Here is a 17,773-nt window from a genome sequence, read left to right on the forward strand (position 1 = left end):
GTTCGATCCTACGTTCTTACACTGGCGCGGCCAGGACGCCGTATGTCATAAGCTTTTACTAAATCAAGCATAGTAATATTCTTTCGGGTTTCACTGTAAATTATTATTATTATTATTATTAAATGAAAATGATAAACCAAAATATTAAAAAGAAACGGCTTCAAATGAACCACAGCCGGAGTGTAGCGGGCGACATTAAAATATATATTTTGTCTTGAAATTTGGTCAAAGTAAACACAGGGCCTTTGTACCCAAATCAATCATGACAGTTGAGCGAATGTGGCAGTTGTCAACGAGCACTTGTGCGCCAGACCAGGACAAAGATATTAAATATCTAATATCTAATCTGAGTGCTTTGGCTTGGTTTACCCGTCACAGTGGCCTAATGGCTATGGCGTTCTGCTGCAGAGCCGGAGTTCATGGGTTTGATGTTTAGCCGCGGCGGTCGTTTTCGATGGGGGTGGAATAAGAAAACTAATAATGCAGATCCTACATACTGTTGGAATTGCTGTAAACAAAGCGCCACTTGTTTCCACAGTCGCGCTATACTTGTTATTTATCGAGCGCAAACGAGCATTTCATCTGTCCCAAAGAGCCAGCTGCTGTGAGCGAATAAGCCTGGCAAAGAGGCTTAGTACTCATGAGCCATTCACATCTCCCGCGCAACGCGGTCGTTTCTTTTGTTTCCGCAAGGTACCGCCACATACAACTGTCGCGTACTGTCACATGGCTCTTCAGTGGACGTTCACGTGTCGAGATGATTTATAGATGAGATGCTTGACGCGTTCGCGCGTGTTCAAGCATCAATCGACATTTAAGCCATCTCAAATCGCTAGCTGCCACGAGGGAATAATCTTAAAGCTGAGTATTCAGTGCGCGTTAGAAGCCCGCAGATGTTGCTTAATGCTGAAAGCATAGGGTTACTGTATCTGGGAGCACCGCAGTGAGCGTAGCCAGGGGGAAACACACCGGGCACGTGCCTCGCTCCCCCACCCCTTGCAATTTATGTGTTAGCTCTATGCAGGCTTCCCAGCCTCTCTCCCGGTCAAATGGGTGCTCCCTCTCCCTCCCGAAAAAAGAAAAGTTCTGCCTACACAGGGGCCCTGGTTCGTATCCCACCATCGCACATCTACTTTATCTTTATTAAACGATAGCCTAAATACCACACAGCCTACTTGGCGAAAACACGACCAGCGACCGAACGACGCCTAGCTTCAAGGAGGCAGGCAAAAAAATCTTCGCCTAAGGAGGCTCGTGTCCCAGGTAGTCAAATTAAAGGATCTCTCCATCTACGATGTCTCTATGTTGCTCTGGGTAGCTAAACTTAATCAATCAATCGCTCAGTTTGAAATACGCGGCATTTGCTTCCTGATATATGTCTGGGATGCAAACCTTGGTCATTTTCCGCTTAAGTAGAAATGTATGTAATCGGGACATTTGCCTTATGTCAGTTTTTTCTTCTCTTTCAGAATATTGATATTATATTTGCTAAATTTATATACTCTAATTTTCGCTTTGTTTGGGAAAGTCATGAGTATGGTGAGTAACGATTTTTTCTTTAGTCGGTGGACTTAGTAGGATGTTTGCTGTTATATGCGTGAACAGGCCGATCTGCCATATTTTAATGTGAAGTTTGACTGATGTGAAGTTTGACTGATGAGAGTTCTAGGACACTGGTCCAGACGGGTTTCGGCACTCAAGGCCTTAAGGACCTTGCTCAAGTTCTTAAGGACATGTGAATTGTGCGAACGACTTTGACTATTGTTGCGCGTAACATCACGTTACTGTGTGCATTTTTCTTGTTTTTTTTTTCTTCTCTCTTCCTTCTCCTTTTATTCCCTTTACCCCTTTCCCCAGCACAGGGTAGCCAGCCGGTATTTACACTGGCTAACCTCCCTGTCTTTCCTTCCCTTTTGTCTCTCTCTCTCTCTCTTGACTGATGAGGTATTCACGCTGGCGAGTAGCGAAGGTCGCTCGCTAAACTCGCTCATAAATGGTTGCTTTTGTCCAATAGGGGCTGTTCTAGGTCAATCACTCGCGGAGTGATTGTTTAGCTCAGCGTCTGGAGTCAGCATGTGCTAATCACACACAGTCAGAGCAGGATTTCGGAATACGCCAACTCATATTTTACACCCGGATTCCCGCAAATGAATGTGCCTTGAGCGTAATAACGATTATCGCATTTTCTTCTCTGCGAACCATGCTGTCAGAGCAGGCGCCGTAGCGATACATTTGCACTATGAACTGGTGCAGGAGGTGCCGCGAACCACAGATGAATATAACGCAACTATGATCGATAACAACAACAAAGACATTGCTCACTTGCATGCTTTCTATACCATAGCGCGTACCTACTACGCGGATGGCTCAAGAAGCCAATCACATGTTACAGGGCGTAAGGAAAAAACGAAAAAAAGAACGCAGAGGAAAAGACGACTGTACAGGTAGAACGCTAGAAGGCTCTACCTGTCCAGTTGTCTTTTTCTCTGCGCTCTTTTTCGTTTTTTTACGCCCTGAAACAGGACTTTGTCTAATTTCCAAGTAGCCCAACTTTCTGCTTCAAATGCTGCGATAACGATGAGATCATCATTAATGTGCCCATCAAAATGGTCACAGTTCCGCCCTAAAGGCGAAGCATCGGTTGCAATTGCAAATGAGTAGACAGCTATACCAAGTAAGGATAGTAGTTTTGTCAGCCGTATAAACGTGGAAACATTCGCTTACTAACTGAATTAACAAGCATGGTGTCAGCGCGCACAAGCAAACATGAACACATCACACTGGATGAGCGTGGTCAGAATGCTGGTGTGAGCGACCGCGGCAGCAGCAGCGAGCGAAGTGACCTTCGTGCGGTCTGTCGCTCCAACGCAAGAGCGGCGACAACACGGCTCGCACAAAGGTATGAGCCGCCTGCAGGTCCCTTTCAAGATGCGCGCGCGGCCGTGCAAAGTACTTACTTGTTGGCGGGGTCCAGGCCGCCGCCCCTTCCTCCCTCCGTCGCTGCCTACCCACTTTCCTCCATATATGGCGCGCGAGATTGAGCAGCGACCTTCATTTTCCCTTGCGCCCGGTAGGTAAATGCGCAGTTGCTGCCGGGGCACAACGCCGCCCCCATCCATCCCGTCCCCCCAGGGTCTTTCCGGCGACGGAAGACAGCGCGTTTGCTATCCGCTTTCTTCCTTCGCTCGCGCCATATTGAGCCGCGATTGTCAGCTTCCCTCGCGTGCTTTCACTCGCACATACAGCAAACGACGCGCGGTGACGATGTTATCGCCCTTGGACTTTATACGAAACATCACGATGAAGGCGACGGCAAAATGCGCCTGGAGTGTCCATATAAGCACTATCGCAATAAAAGTTGTTCGGTGCGAAAGCAGACGCAAGCGGCGCCAGTCCCAATAATTAAACAAGACACTTCCGGGTGGCGGCTCGCAAGGCGCGTATGTGTGAACATTGCTCGCCGCGTGTCGCTTCATGGTTGCCACTCGTGGTTCATCGCACGATGTCAGTTAGTCACCGGTGTTACACATTTTATTTCGGCTGAATGAAAACATAAGCAAAACCAGAAAGCAAGTACACCAGGTTGTAAGTAATATTAATTTCAACAGCCCACAGCTTGTGAGAAACCATTGTTTTTGTATTCTCTGTTATTTTTCCTTTTCTCACACTGATTTTCTCTGTACAAGCATGTGTTCTTTCTACCGTTCTGTTCTGTCCTCCTTTCCAGACCAGTGCCCTTGTCGGTATAAAAGAGAACATCACCTACTTGTTAGACATGGGTCTTTTGGAACCATCGATACTGAACACCACAATACTCGACAGCAACGCCACTACTTTTGTTCCGTCCACTATTTCGGAGGACTCGATTTTCTCTACCACGACAATGGAGCCTTTCATCGCATCGCTGGCTGAAGCTCTGGTTGGACAATCTTTCGCGCAGGGGGCATCGGGACCTTTTTTTACGCCGAACGGCAACTGTACTATTGTTCCGGTGAACTGCACGCTTCTTTTCCAACTGGGCGTGAATCTTACCCGAGCAGGGATTCTGCCATTTCTGCAGTCTGAGAGCCTGGTCGTCACGAACGGCACCTACCTGGATGAGATGACCACCACGCTTCTCTCATTAATAAACGAAACGGCGCCAACAACAGCTCAAACTGAAGAGCCCACGACCACTCAGGTGCCGCCTACAAGGCTATTCGAAGGTTACGATGCCATCTTGCTACGAATAACTAATTTCACGGTGATAGGTGTGGCAAACTGGACATATCGGTTCCCTTCGAGTCCCGATGGTAACATTTCAATGCCAGTCATTTACGTAGACAACTACTCGAAGACTGTGAACGTAACAGACGAAGAACTAAGTTCCATGCCAGAAAAATGGCCACCGTTGTGGAAGGGCACAGTGGGCACCCCGCGGGACCCGAACGACACCACCGTGCCCACATTGACCGAGTTCGCTACGACTTTAGACCCCAACAATTGCACTGTGGTGTACGTGTCCGTGTGCAATGGTGCCACCGACGGGCCTTTCGATATTCCATCGTGGACGTCGTCCGAGACCACACGGACAACGTCGACCACCACTGAGCCCAGTACGCGGAAACCTGGCAGCCCTCTTAGGCCTGAGGACCTACTCAAGGTGGACGAGCAGACGAAAGAAAAACTCAGGAAACTCTGTTGGGAGACGATGTTCGGCCAGGTACGTGGAGGTTTCATTGCAAGCATGAAAGCTATGCCTGGCTCTTGAAGGTCATTTTAAAAGCACGAAGCATTGATGATGTTGCGCTGGATTGGTAACATCTTCGAAGGGTTATAAGAACATAAGTGGTGTAATGTCAAGGCAGTCGATGACAATGTAGTCGTGAAGTTTTGTAGCCCAAATATGCAACCAGAGGACTGGAGGGGAAAGCGCAACTAACCCTTCTTAAAATTTGAGGAAACGTTGCCGAACGGTGAAACTCTTGCCACCCAAGGCCGTGGTGGGAGGCCAACTGCCACTCCCTATTCCACTCTCTTCCATCATCCACGGCCTTGCCCACGTTTTGCCTAGGAGCTCAGGGAACTTTACTTTTTAAACCTGGTTGAATTCTACCACTCGCAAAAAAACCTGATGTAAGTCAGCCTGTGAATATATTTTATTACATTATTGTTAGGTTTGCACATATGGAAAGATATAATATTGAAAAAGAAGGGAAGAGCAGGCTGGCAACTGCTATGGCGACGACTTAGATGCGGGTTAGGGAAGGAACGTCGCTTGCAAGTCGAGACAATGTGAGAGATCCTCTGTAGCGGGGGAGGTGATAATTCGCATCGTCGCACCATCAACCCGCACCATTTCCTTTGCTTCTACCTAGTTGACCGTTCGCTGAGCGGCGGCTTACAAAACATGTGATGAGGGACCTTTGAGTAAATTGGTTTTATTCATAAATAATTTCGCAATGTTTCATCAACATTTTCTTGCAAATAGCACAGAGCTTTGTGGAAGTTGCAGTCGTGGACATTTTTAACTGCCAGCCTCGCCGCATCATAGCGGTTTAGTTGGGTCTTTCAAACCATTACGTGTCAGTGCAATCGGTCAGAAGAAGCAGCTAAAGTTTCGTTTCCCTAGTTTATCACAGACTGGTGATTAGTTGCTATAAGGCTGTTGCAGTGTGTTAGCCACACTATACCGATTGTTTCAGCGAACACTTTTAAAAAATTTTAAAAATTGCCTGTGGCAGATAGCCCAATTGGGGACTACTCGAAGAGGCGCAGATTGCCTACACAAAACATTAAAAGGGATAATCGATGAATTAACAAACATTCACTAATTAAGTTTTTAACTAATTTCCTTATGGTATATATTGCAATTTACAAATTCTAGCGATGACACTAGTTTCGAGATATTAATTCCTGAACTTTGCGCAGAAATGCATTGACGTTCCAGTTACGTTTCTGTTTCAATGCATAAAACGACGTCTTAACGCGATAGCGTTAAGGAGCCCCTGTCGCGACGGAGCCCAGCGTCGGAAGTCGCGCCGGCAATATTATTTTCGAACCACCCATACCCAGGCTGTCCATGTATCGCAATGAATTTACTGAAGTAACTGAATTTCTCAAGCTAAAATACGTGAACAAATCATAAACTACGACATACACACAACCTACAGACATGATAGCTCTTGTACTGTAATTTGACTATACGAGAAAACACAATTCTGTTAGGCGAAAGCTCAAAGAAACCCCTTTTACAGCGTTTAGACCATTCACAAACCAGCCGCGGCGTCCGCCATTTGCGCGCGCCGGCGCGCGGGTGTCTCGGGGGCCACGGAGCGGCGAGCCCGGTTCCTTGCAATACCTCCAGCTGACGCTCGCCTTTGCCGCATCGCGGCCCACGCAAGAAGCCGTGTTTCTACCACAAACCCCGTTCTTCGTGCACAGCGTTCGCGGCCAACATTACGGTTACATACGCTCCAGTTGCCGGGAAGCGTGAGAAGCAGTCAGGGATCTTTGAATGCTATCGCATTCCACTCTTAAAGGCGAAGCTTAAGCGTCCTCGAAATTTTTAAGTAAGTAAGTACAACGACAGTGCATTTTTAACGCAAGTTTGACGGCGCATATCTCGTACAAGGTGTCATCCACACAATTATTTTCAAGTGGATATGCCATGAAGTCTCACCTACTAGAATTTGTAAATTGCAATATGTGCCATAAGGTAATTAGTTAAAAACATAATTCGTGAATTTTGTAAAATAGTCTATTATGCATTTCAATCATTTATGCAAATATTATCCGCCTCTTCGAGTAGACTAGCTCATGGACTAGAATTGTGCAGTCTGCCACAGGCAACTTAAAAAAAAAAACAATTGGAGTGTTCCCTGAACACCTTGTATATGTCGCGCGCGTATGTGTCTCTGCATGTTCTCAGCTTGCGCGCTTGTGAATAAAACAGGCTAAATTGTTGATTTTCAAAGCTAAATATAGCATAGCTAAATAAGCTACTGAATATGCACATTTCCGAAGCCAACACTTCCTAGGTGATATGTCCGTGCGCTTTGAGCTGTGATGTCACGTGCGAAGGCAGGGAGTCCCTCGACAACCATGCTTTGGAAAAACTCTGGTCACCCAAGGTGTTGGCCACATGCCTCATTAGACGTATGGGCTCTTCTCGTCTTCCGGCGAATCGTTGCGGCTGAAATGGTACAGGCCTTTTACCTAAGTGGTGCGGCACAAGCTTGCCGCAAATTGCTGAAATTTCAGGCACACGAGAAAATGAAGGAACAATTCGCACGAGTTGACATATTTGAACTTTGCAAGCTGATAAGTAGCAGATAATGTTTTTAATTAAGTAAGGTAATTGACTCATAAGAGGTTTTCTGGGCTAAACCCAGTTGCCTTCTGTAAGCTCACCTTGACTTCACTGTTGAAAGAAACTTGCGTAAATAGGCTTTTAGCCTTCATGCACCATTGTCTGCTGGCATAAAATCTGTGATGTCGTTGATCATGAATGAAAGTCAGGTAGGTATATTGGACGGACTTATTCTTTGTAGCACAAGGCTGGCATAAGAATGCTGCATAATTTTTATAATTAAGAAACCCCTCTGAAACATACTTTTTCTGCTTGCGTTTCAGGAGATTGTCAAGATCACTGTGATGGATCTTGTAATGACTATAGCATCAACCCTTATTACCGATTTCATAAGGGCTCTCATTGTACGTTATGCCAATGACTGCTGGTGCTGGGACCTCGAACAAGGGTTTGTAAGTGCTTGCACTGGATTTAATAGACATCGCAGTAAGCAATAATCGACTCTCCACGATACGTCAGCCTTTCATGGTCCCACAATATGCGCGCTCGCACGCTTTCAAGCTTTAAAACATGACAAGGAGATCTGTATTATCTGTAAGAGTTCCTATTGTTAAAAGTGTGTGAATATTTAAATTTAAAAAGCAACGAAAATCAAGCTATTCTATTCGCTACTAGGAGTTAACAGGTAATACTAGATTATCCGAATACTTTCTGAGGAGGTAGAGAATATTATCTGAATAAATGTTTAGGCTGGAAATTCCAGTTTCCAGCAACATTAAAGGGCGTTTGTAGTCCGTGCGAAACTTCTTCGCTAGCTAGGTGCTCTCGAATAGCAGAGAAGCGTAGGAATACCTTACCTTGGAAGCGCAGCTTCCTGCGATTGCAAGTTTTACAACACACTAGCTGTCTATGTCAGTGATGGCATGTACTAGGCGGAAAGTGCGAAATAATTTTAGCGAAAAAAGTGATTTGTGATGCACATAACAGAGACAGAAAGTAAAAGGCCGTTTTTCACTCGTTGAAACAGTGACAAGCGTTAGAGAAACGTTTGGCTGCCAATATCAGCTATGAGCTAGTGAATGGGTATTGTACTTTGATCATCATCATCATCATCATCATCATCATCATCATCATCATCATCATCATCATCATCATCATCATCATCCTGGTTATGCCCACTGCAGGGCAAAGGCCTCTCCCATACTTCTCCAACTACCCCGGTCATGTACTAATTGTGGCCATGTTGTCCCTGCAAACTTCCTAATCTCATCCGCCCACCTAACTTTCTGCCGCCCTCTACTACGCTTTCCTTCCCTTGGAATCCATTCCGTAACTTTGATACAAGCACGAAAATGTAACGTAAAGAAAGATATCCGGGCAGATATACCTGGAATTAATCTTGCATTTTCAAGCCCTGAATTTTAAACACTGCGCCATGGTCGCTTCTTGTTCATCTTTATTGCCTACTTGTACACAAGACAGTGCATGCGTTAGTACTCCAGATTACTGTCGATTTCTCACAAAGAAAGTGAACATCACATTGGTTTAATGCGTTTTATAACAAATTGGCCTAATTCACAACTCGGAATACAAGGGCAAGAAAACTTCTGGAGGGCGGTGACTTTTGTTTTGAACGGCAACAATGATTAATCTTCCGTTGCAGAATCTACACAGAAATGACGCATGTAGTTTTTCTTGCACAACATCTTCGCTGAGCTGGCGTCTTTGGAACTTCACATTTAATTACTTCTACAGGTCAAAATAGTTACATGGGTAGAACACTATGTGTACAGGTGTTAATTGTAAATTAATATGCTACTGTAAGTGTATATTGTAGGTGTAAGTGTAGGTTATATCACCGCGAACTAATGCATTCCATGAATGTCATGGAAAGTGTGGCAAAAATGCTAATTGCCTATCACCGTTTTATCTTTACAGCCTGGATATGGAGACTTCAAGATTGCCGAAAACATACTACACTTAGTCAATAATCAAGGCATGGTGTGGTAAGAGAAATTAGGGGCGATTATTTTGTGGTCATTAATTAACATAGTGGCTAAGCTTTGTTTGTATTTGTAGCTGATAAAAAGGGTGAGCTGAGTGGTTGCAGCTGTTTCATGCCTTTTGTTAAAACAATGTAGGATTGGTATACCAAGTCTTATAAGTTATAACTAGAGCCAGCTCTCAGGAGAATGTGAGTTGATTATCCCGTATATAAATAAACAATGATGAAACAAACAAAACCCTTACCTGCCTGAAATATGAAAACAGGGTTTCAATTGACCAAGCTTCCCGTTCAGAAAAGCTCTTCTTGATTGGCTCGCTGGCTCTGCTAATTAGGTTTTCGCAGTCACAATTTGCAGCACTTGTTTTCGCTAAACGTTCTAGCGCGTGAACTAGAGTGGATCAATAAAATTTACTACCAAAGGTGTTAGCAGATTATCGCAGATAACACGGAGAAACAGCCCCTAACCTGAAAATATTTTTCAGCAATTCTTAATGTCTGTTTACTCGAAGACAAGACAATGCTCTGTTTATTTTTGCATGCTACGTATCATGATTGAACGCGGATCAATATGAACTCTAAAAATGTCTGGACGACGATCAACAATGACTGCGACAGCAGTTCAGTAGTAGTGAATTTGGATTTCCTGTGTGAGGGATTACTGAGATCTGCAGATTGCCACCTGGTAGTGAGGTCACTTGGTGTTTTTGTGTTGCGTTGTCTTGATTAGAGGAACACATTTAAGAAAAGCTTAGGTTATTGCATCAATATTTAGCTCTGGTGAACTGCTGGAATATTTACAGGCTACCGCAAGGCTTCAAAACACAGAATTCACGATATAGTTAGATCTCGTGACTTCGCCACACAGGCTGAAGTTAAGGCGAACAACGTGGTGATCGTCCAGCGGAGTATCTAATGCATGTTCATATTCATTGAAGGATGCCTTGGCTGTGAAGGAATTTCGCTTTTTGTCGATTTCTATGGCTTCGAGAACTATTCAGGTTGGAGGTACATACGTATGTAACAATAGTGCCTTGGCGATGTCAAGAAACATGCGGACTTAACTGGGGAGATAGCGATAAAGGAAAGCCATGGACGTTAACCAAGGCTGAGCCTATTTGTCTACACTACGCTGGGGGAGGCAAAATGGGAAAGAGGGTTAAGTGGAAGAGATAGGACGAAGTTCAGGTGCGCTGGAAGCAGACGAAACGAAGTGCAATATCCATCACTGCCTCACAGACGGTCACTCTGTCGTGCTGACTTCAGACACTTTTGCATAACTCGTGTGAACCATGTAATAATTTCAATTGAGGTGGAAACTTTCCTCCGCTTTGTAATACCACAGTTTACAGAATGGCAGCATTTGTTTTTGGTTCAGAGATACGAAGGCATAAACACTTATGCATCACTATTATTTATTTTGATGGTTTTGGGGAATATAAGTAAAAGTCTGAATAAAGAGTGCGTGCACAAGTCAGTTGAATGCCAGCTTTCGCCCTTAATTGCACCAAATTTTGTTCAACTGGGTTTAGCGGTCGTCTACTGGGAGCATTTCTGCATTTCACATATGCCCATGAATGGGAAGTATGAGTTGGCCCAGAGGAAAAGATTCTTCTTAACTATTAAAATTAGGAAACGGATATCTCCGCAATATCTATGTTGATTTGGTAAAATCTAATTCCAGTACTAATAAGCTGACACGTTGTGACAGCAGCGAAATCCGCTAGCCATACAACTAGTGTACGAGAGCAGCTGGTATTTCTTATTCAAAGGAAGGCGTAACGTTGCACAGATGGAAATATCCATTTCTCTAGAGTTTTGTTGTAAAGGCGCAAAGGAAAAACACGAAATACATTCACATATAGACACAGCGTGACGGACACAGGATACGATGTTTCTCCCTGAGCGTACTGATTGACGAGTGATACTTTAAAAACGGGCGCGCATTGTTCGCGACCACTTGTGGTTTGCATTAAATTGGCGCAAATCGTAATTTCTTGCTCGTCTGAAAAAGAAGCTTCTCAAAGCAGAGAACCACGTAGCTCTCTTTTTAAAGTACTAACTACGTGATAGTGTTAAAAACGTCCATTTCTATAGGCTAACATTTGTCAATGAGGCTTAAATGAATGATGAACATGTCTCCCCTTTCGTTTCACGGCCAAGTCGTTTTCAAGGGGATAAACAAAAATGCTTTCTGTGAATAACTCTTGCGTTCTGTCACTTTATCTGTTTATCTTCCTGATTACTAGTGTCGTAAGCAATGCTGAAGGGCAAGAACACAACTGACAAATGTGTGTGCTCTCTTAACGCTCTTTTGCATGCGCTGGTCCCGAACACGGTGTTGCTTTGCGCAGGATGGGGATGTTTTTTTCCCCGGGGCTCCCGGCCGTCAACACAGTCAAGCTGTGCATTATGATGTACCTGCGCTCCTGGGCTGTTTTGACATGCAACATTCCCCACGAGACTGTGTTCAAGGCATCTGGCTCGAACAATTTCTACTTCATGCTTTTACTCATCATGCTGTTCGTCTGTACTCTGCCGGTTGGCTACGCAATGGTATGGCTGGAACCATCTTGGCACTGCGGGCCTTTCAGGTGAGATACATGCGAAGCATTTAATTTATGTGTAAGCAAGTTATAGAGTAGCACTGCTACTCATAAGTCAGTCTACCTACGACCGAAAAAAATTTCGGTGGGAGCTCTGGAAAAAGAAAAGAAAAACATATTTGGCGCAGTCACTTTAAATACCGTCCAATTGCAAGGTGCAGTGAGTACTTCCCTGTACGCAGGACCGACTGATTGCTCACCTGAATTCCAGCATGAGTGGTAGAGTAGAAAACAAATTTGACGTTACGAATTTCGTGCTACGATAATTATTGCGGTCGCCTGTACACCTATATATAGATAAAGTAGATTTGACTGGGATCAATCATAATACCGGGATCGATGGCCTATTATCAGCAGTGATTATAGAGCTTGTGGAAAGGTATCGGAAGCAAGTGTCTTATATTTTGCTTGAAACTTCGAAATTTACTTCAAAGTGATCATCAAATTTAATTAATAATGACCATGGTTCGATTAATATGTTCCGCTGAAGGGCGAGGGCCTCTTCCGGAGATCTGTGTCATGACAGTCAACCATTCACGCTCTACTCGATGGCAGCAGCTGATTGACGTTGACTTTGACTACGCTGTCGCCCAGAATTTTAGTCAAGTTATTTGTGAAACGTGCACAGAGCGCTGAAGTGGTTCAATTTTCATTTTTTATTGGTAAACACTATTTTTATTCAATAATCTGCTGATTTCTGAGCTGCGGAGACTTGTCGAATATGCAATTATCAAGGACAGCTAGCCGAGATTCAGCTCTGCAACTTGCGCTTCGAGCGCTTACACCATTTTCATTTGCCGATACAACACCGCGAAGTTAGTAAGATGAAGGGAACTAAGTTTCTCGAACCTAACGTGAAGTTGTACCGTTTTCTTTTTTCCTTCTAGTGGTTACTTCCGGGCTTACAGGGTGTTCACCGGTTATTTAGACAACACGTTACCGACTTGGATGAACAAGATTATCGAGTATTTGACGTCGCCTGGTGTGGTGATACCTCTGATCCTTTTGTTGATGTAAGGGTGCCGCCGTGTTGAACGCATTCACTCGACGTAAGGTTGTGTTTGGATGTACATTGCATTGTGATTGCTATTGCTACCTATGTATAGTTTTGTCTGTTATGCATGCTGCAAGCGCACTTGGCAAGGTAAAATGCCCATATGACTTCCTGCAGCTTTCGCACGGGCAGAGCCTTTCTTGTTATTATGTCGCACTTGAGATCATTTGCCGCAGTAAACCACTATATTCGCAGTGTGGCGTGGCTCTCCGATATAGTACGAGTTTCTCAGAGCTTACTACGACTAGCTGTTGCGGAGGAAACTCGAAAAGAAAAAAAAAGTGCTTTTCGAGAGGAAAACCTAGAGGACATTATAAAGCGTAAATGTTTTGAGGGGGCCGTAGAAAATGCTAAAATTTGTGCCACTCTGGGTTCTTCGCGTTGCTTGTTCTTAGAGCGCAGCTCTTAGGCGCCCATTCCTGCGGCGAGCGTCAGCGTCGGCGTAACCTAGCCAACGAGCACAGCGAGGGATGAAACAGCGAACCCGGAGCGCAACGGGGATGAAAGCAGAAAAAGAAGGGTGCAGCGGAACCATGAGGCGGAAAGTAGAGGAGGAGAGTATGGCGAAAGCGTGAGAAGAAAAGCGTAGTGCTGCGACGATGGCTACGAGATGGCGCCAGAGTAGCGCGCGTCGTCTGCGAGGTCTGTCTGCGGCGGCTGCTCGGAACCGCACCCACGCGTCACCCACGAGCTGCCTCTCGCGATCTCCAGATTGGCGAGGCGGTGGCGCCACACTGCGCTCCGTTAGCAGCGCGCCGCACGAGACATATTGTCTGCGCCAGCCAATTTATCGCGAAATGAAAACGCACATAGAGCTGCGCTCAAATTTCGCATTAGGGAGTATCGCAGTCGTCGCTGCATTTCCCCCTTTTTCCTTATTGGTGCCAGTATGCCCTAAGGCACAAACTAAATAATCGCGTTGCTTGTCAAGGGACTAAAACGTTCGCCATTTGCGAACCACTAGGAATGTCAAAATCAAAGTTTATGGAAGTGCAATGTTCATTTGACGAAACATGCTCGATGAATTTTAACGTTGTAGATGCATTGGGGAGACCGCAGCACATCTATAAAATGTCGTTAATGATTTAGAAAGGCTCCTTTGCCCAGTAAAACAAATGTCATAATTGCAGCTGTAAGCAAAAACGGCTGAACACTCTTGCTTGAATGTCAAGACACATATGTTGGGGACCCTGTACATTTAGATTCAACTGTTTAAAGTGTTCTTCTGCTTCTTGAAAACTCTTTTAGCGCACGAAAGTCAGTCTTTAAGATGCAAGCAAACCAATTAGCCCGGTTGTTATTTCTGCTACAGTGCATTTTTCTATATTGAGAAGTGTTAATTTGAGCGCGTAATTGTAAGCGGTGACCGTTGGCACCTCAGCTATGGTGCGTCTCTTTCTTTTGATGAAGTCTACTTTTCTGATATGGGTTTGTGATTCTGCAAAGTCGCAGAAGACTTCCGGGAGGGTTTTAATATACAGTTGTACTACAAACTTACGAAATCAGATTTTAGAAATTTATTAATTTTACAAACAAATACAAATTCCCCCAATGCTCGCCATTGGATTTATGCATTTACCAATTAGATCTTACCTAGAAAAGTTGCCCATCACTCCTGATTTTACGAAGCCGCCCCGAAAAAGCAAGGCATAAAAAGAGCTCGAAGTGTTAGAGCGAGAGCTGCGCGCACATTGCAAAAATAAAATTAAAACACTGCCTCAATTAAAGCAATTCCATTTTTGCTCACTTAGCTGAATTGTGAAGATATATTGTATACACGTGCCATGTGAATCCACCTGCATGAAATTGCATACGTGTTCAAGAAGGTGGGGCGTTGATTGCGCTATATTGTGTTAGTTATAATGCGCTTCAGGCGACCGCAGGACACAACGCTTCTTTTGAAGCTTGTTGCCGACGCAGAACAGTTAAGTGTCTGAAGATAACGACATGGATGTTAACCTAGACCTTGTGCCTACAAGTGGAAAGGTTATATACGCCGCCGACCTCCTAAGGCGATTTGCTGAGTCTCAGGAGGGAGCTAGGAGAACAGGCTCTCATCGATTCCTAGAGCTACGAGAGCTGCATAACACCATTACAGACTAAGCATGGACAAGGTAAAATAGGAAACTTTCTCGCTAGAAATAATTTAACGGAGCTGTTCTTGCATTTTCTTTATTTTGCAAAATTCCCGACAGTAAGGAAGTTTGACGATTCTGTAACGCGAGGTGTTGTAGCGCGAGAATAAGGGGGACGAAGAAGATGTGCTGACTTCCAACTAATTTTTTCTCACGAAGTCTTGAGCACATATAAAGGAAACCCCTCCACTGGCACAGGCACCCTAAAGTACTTTCGTGGCAAAACGAAATGACAAAATGGGCAGACAAGAAGAAGCAAAGAAGTTCAAAACATGTTATTTACAGGAGGTAAAAACCAAAAGCCGCGCGCTCACCCAACGTCGTCAGTGCTTCTCACAGTCTTGTTATCACAAGAGCCAGTTTCAGGCATGCCGGTTGTTGGGCGCAGTATTTTCCCAGTTCGTCGTGATTTCGGTACTGAGAAGATGTCAGTATCGCACAAGCGACAACGCCTCAACGCTAGCGATGCTGCACCGGTTGCTGGCGGAAAGAGAACATACGTCAGCACAATGCGTTGGCGGGATAGTTGGTGCGAATCCATAATTACTCTGTTTAGCGCAAAACAACGGACGCAAGAAAGACGACAGGACAAGGACTCAACTGACAATTTTATTGCGTCACTCCTTTAAAGACAGCAGAATCTAGAAGAACATGCGCAGTGAGCACCATGAGCAGAAACCCCCAACATCCGATCACAAGAGCGCACTCATGCGACAGAATCCAAAAGAAACATATTCAGCACTGTACAAAGGTTAAAGAAGGCGCACTAATGCACTGTGACCCCAGTGACTGTATGAAGAAAGCTTCCGAGAACTCTCGGGCGGTGGTATCACGGCTCTTTTTCAAAATAGTAGTATCACGAAACATGGCTTTGCACTTGCATATTTTACAATGTTGAGCCAAATGGGAACTTGTGCCTGTTGTTATGGATCGCTCATGTTCTCTAAGGCGCTCATTAACACAGCGGCCTGACTGCCCTACATACACTTTGCCACATGACAACGGAATCTTATATACCGCACCGACGCTGCAATCTACAAACTTCGCGTGGTTCTTTTCACAATCTGGTTTTTACTTATTTTAGAAATACGGCTGCACAACATTAACAGTTTCTGAATAAAGGAAAAATCAGACATCCACCCGTTCGTAGCAATTGCTACAAAGGAAACCCATACGGGTTCCTCGAAAGAAAAGCCTCATAGTTGAAGAAAAATTCGTGCTGCTCCGGGACCCGAACCCGGGACCACCGTCTTTCCGCGGCACCCACTCTACCATCTGAGCTAACCAGGCGACTAGCAGATGGCAGGACGAAGTGGAATTTGTCGACAACACGAAGCAAAGGCAAGAGTTTGACGTAGTAGTTCTGCGGAAACCCGCAAGGTGGAGAGAAGTAATGAATAAAGGGAAAATGATTTTCCCTTTATTCATTACTTCTCTCCACCTTGCGGGTTTCCGCAGAAGAATTAACAGTTTCTGAGGAGCAGAAAACACTACCGGAATTTGGTATCTAGTGGCGACATTCTTTAGATAGTGAGCCACTCTATGGAAATACGGTACAAGTTCACGACCATTCTTTTGTGTAATACAGTTACTTTTGTACCGCTTCCCTTTCAGTTTCTGAAGCAATACCTCAGAGACTGACGTCACCACCACACTTGTATAACCCGCAGCCTGTAGTCTATTTAACTGTGCAATGAAACTCTGGTTCGCAGTGTGATGACAGGATTTCGTTAACGAAGATTCTAGACACATCAAAGCAATGGCGCGTTTCACAATCTTTGAGTGCGCAGACGCATAAGGTAAAAGTTCCTTACGTGCACGTGGCGAGTACATCCAACAGGCGTGACCTGTTTGTATGGATAGCTGCAAATCTAAAAACTGGAGTTTACCGTCCCTAGATAGCTCATGTGTGAAAGTTAAACCTTTGGCATTGTCATTGAACAGAGTTAAAATGTCAGCTGCCGTAACGGAGCATTCGTTGTTAGTCTATTTTATCACAACAAGAAAATCGTCAACATACCTAAAAATTTAAACCGAGTCATTGTTTAAAGCACTCTTAAGAGCGCGGTCGACAAACGATAAAGAAAATATTACAAAGAGCAGGCTCCACACATGAATCAATACACACCAAATTTTCTGAATAAATAGCTTATTTTCGAACCAGATAAAAGTTGCACTTAGATAAAATTCGAGAAGGGACATGACATTTTCCGAGGACCAACCCGGTTGCATTGCGAAAATCTACCTCGCAACTTTCTTCGATGTATGTCATCACACTACGAAATAGCTCATCTTGCGGTATTCAGTAATAAAGATCTTCGACGTCAACAGAAAAAATCTCGGCTACTGAATGGTTGTCTTCCGGAAAGGAAACAACATCGAAAGAATTCTTTGTGCCATAAGGATCATCAATAGTTAAATGCTTCAACTGTTTTTGCAAAATGTGGCTAACCAAAACCTGCCGACGGTTGTTTTCACTGACTATTGTACGGAAAGGCACCGCCGTTTTGTGCGTTTTTGCAGTGAAGAAAACCTCGCTGTCTATAAAGGAGTGACGCATTAAAATGATGCAAGTTGAGAGTAGCGCCTTGTCCTGTCGGCTTTCTTGTGTCCGTTGTTTTGCGCTAAACAAAGTAATTATAGAACACACGTCATTATACCTTATGCATTCTGGACATCTCG

General features: G+C 44.5%; 1 protein-coding gene across 1 annotated transcript in view; it reads left to right on the forward strand.

Annotated features, from left to right (window-relative positions):
- LOC126547145 (transmembrane channel-like protein 1) overlaps nucleotides 1-17,773 on the forward strand; it is an 82,552-nt gene that overhangs the window by 37,010 nt on the left and 27,769 nt on the right. The window contains exons 11-16 of the mRNA XM_055063017.2: nucleotides 1,470-1,539; nucleotides 3,728-4,702; nucleotides 7,615-7,743; nucleotides 9,230-9,297; nucleotides 11,651-11,890; nucleotides 12,790-12,915. Of these exons, the coding sequence (XP_054918992.2) occupies nucleotides 1,470-1,539; nucleotides 3,728-4,702; nucleotides 7,615-7,743; nucleotides 9,230-9,297; nucleotides 11,651-11,890; nucleotides 12,790-12,915 (1,608 nt within the window). The remainder of the gene's footprint in view (nucleotides 1-1,469; nucleotides 1,540-3,727; nucleotides 4,703-7,614; nucleotides 7,744-9,229; nucleotides 9,298-11,650; nucleotides 11,891-12,789; nucleotides 12,916-17,773) is intronic.

This window comes from Dermacentor andersoni, chromosome 1 (assembly GCF_023375885.2).
Source record: "Dermacentor andersoni chromosome 1, qqDerAnde1_hic_scaffold, whole genome shotgun sequence".
NCBI classification, from domain to species: domain Eukaryota; kingdom Metazoa; phylum Arthropoda; class Arachnida; order Ixodida; family Ixodidae; genus Dermacentor; species Dermacentor andersoni.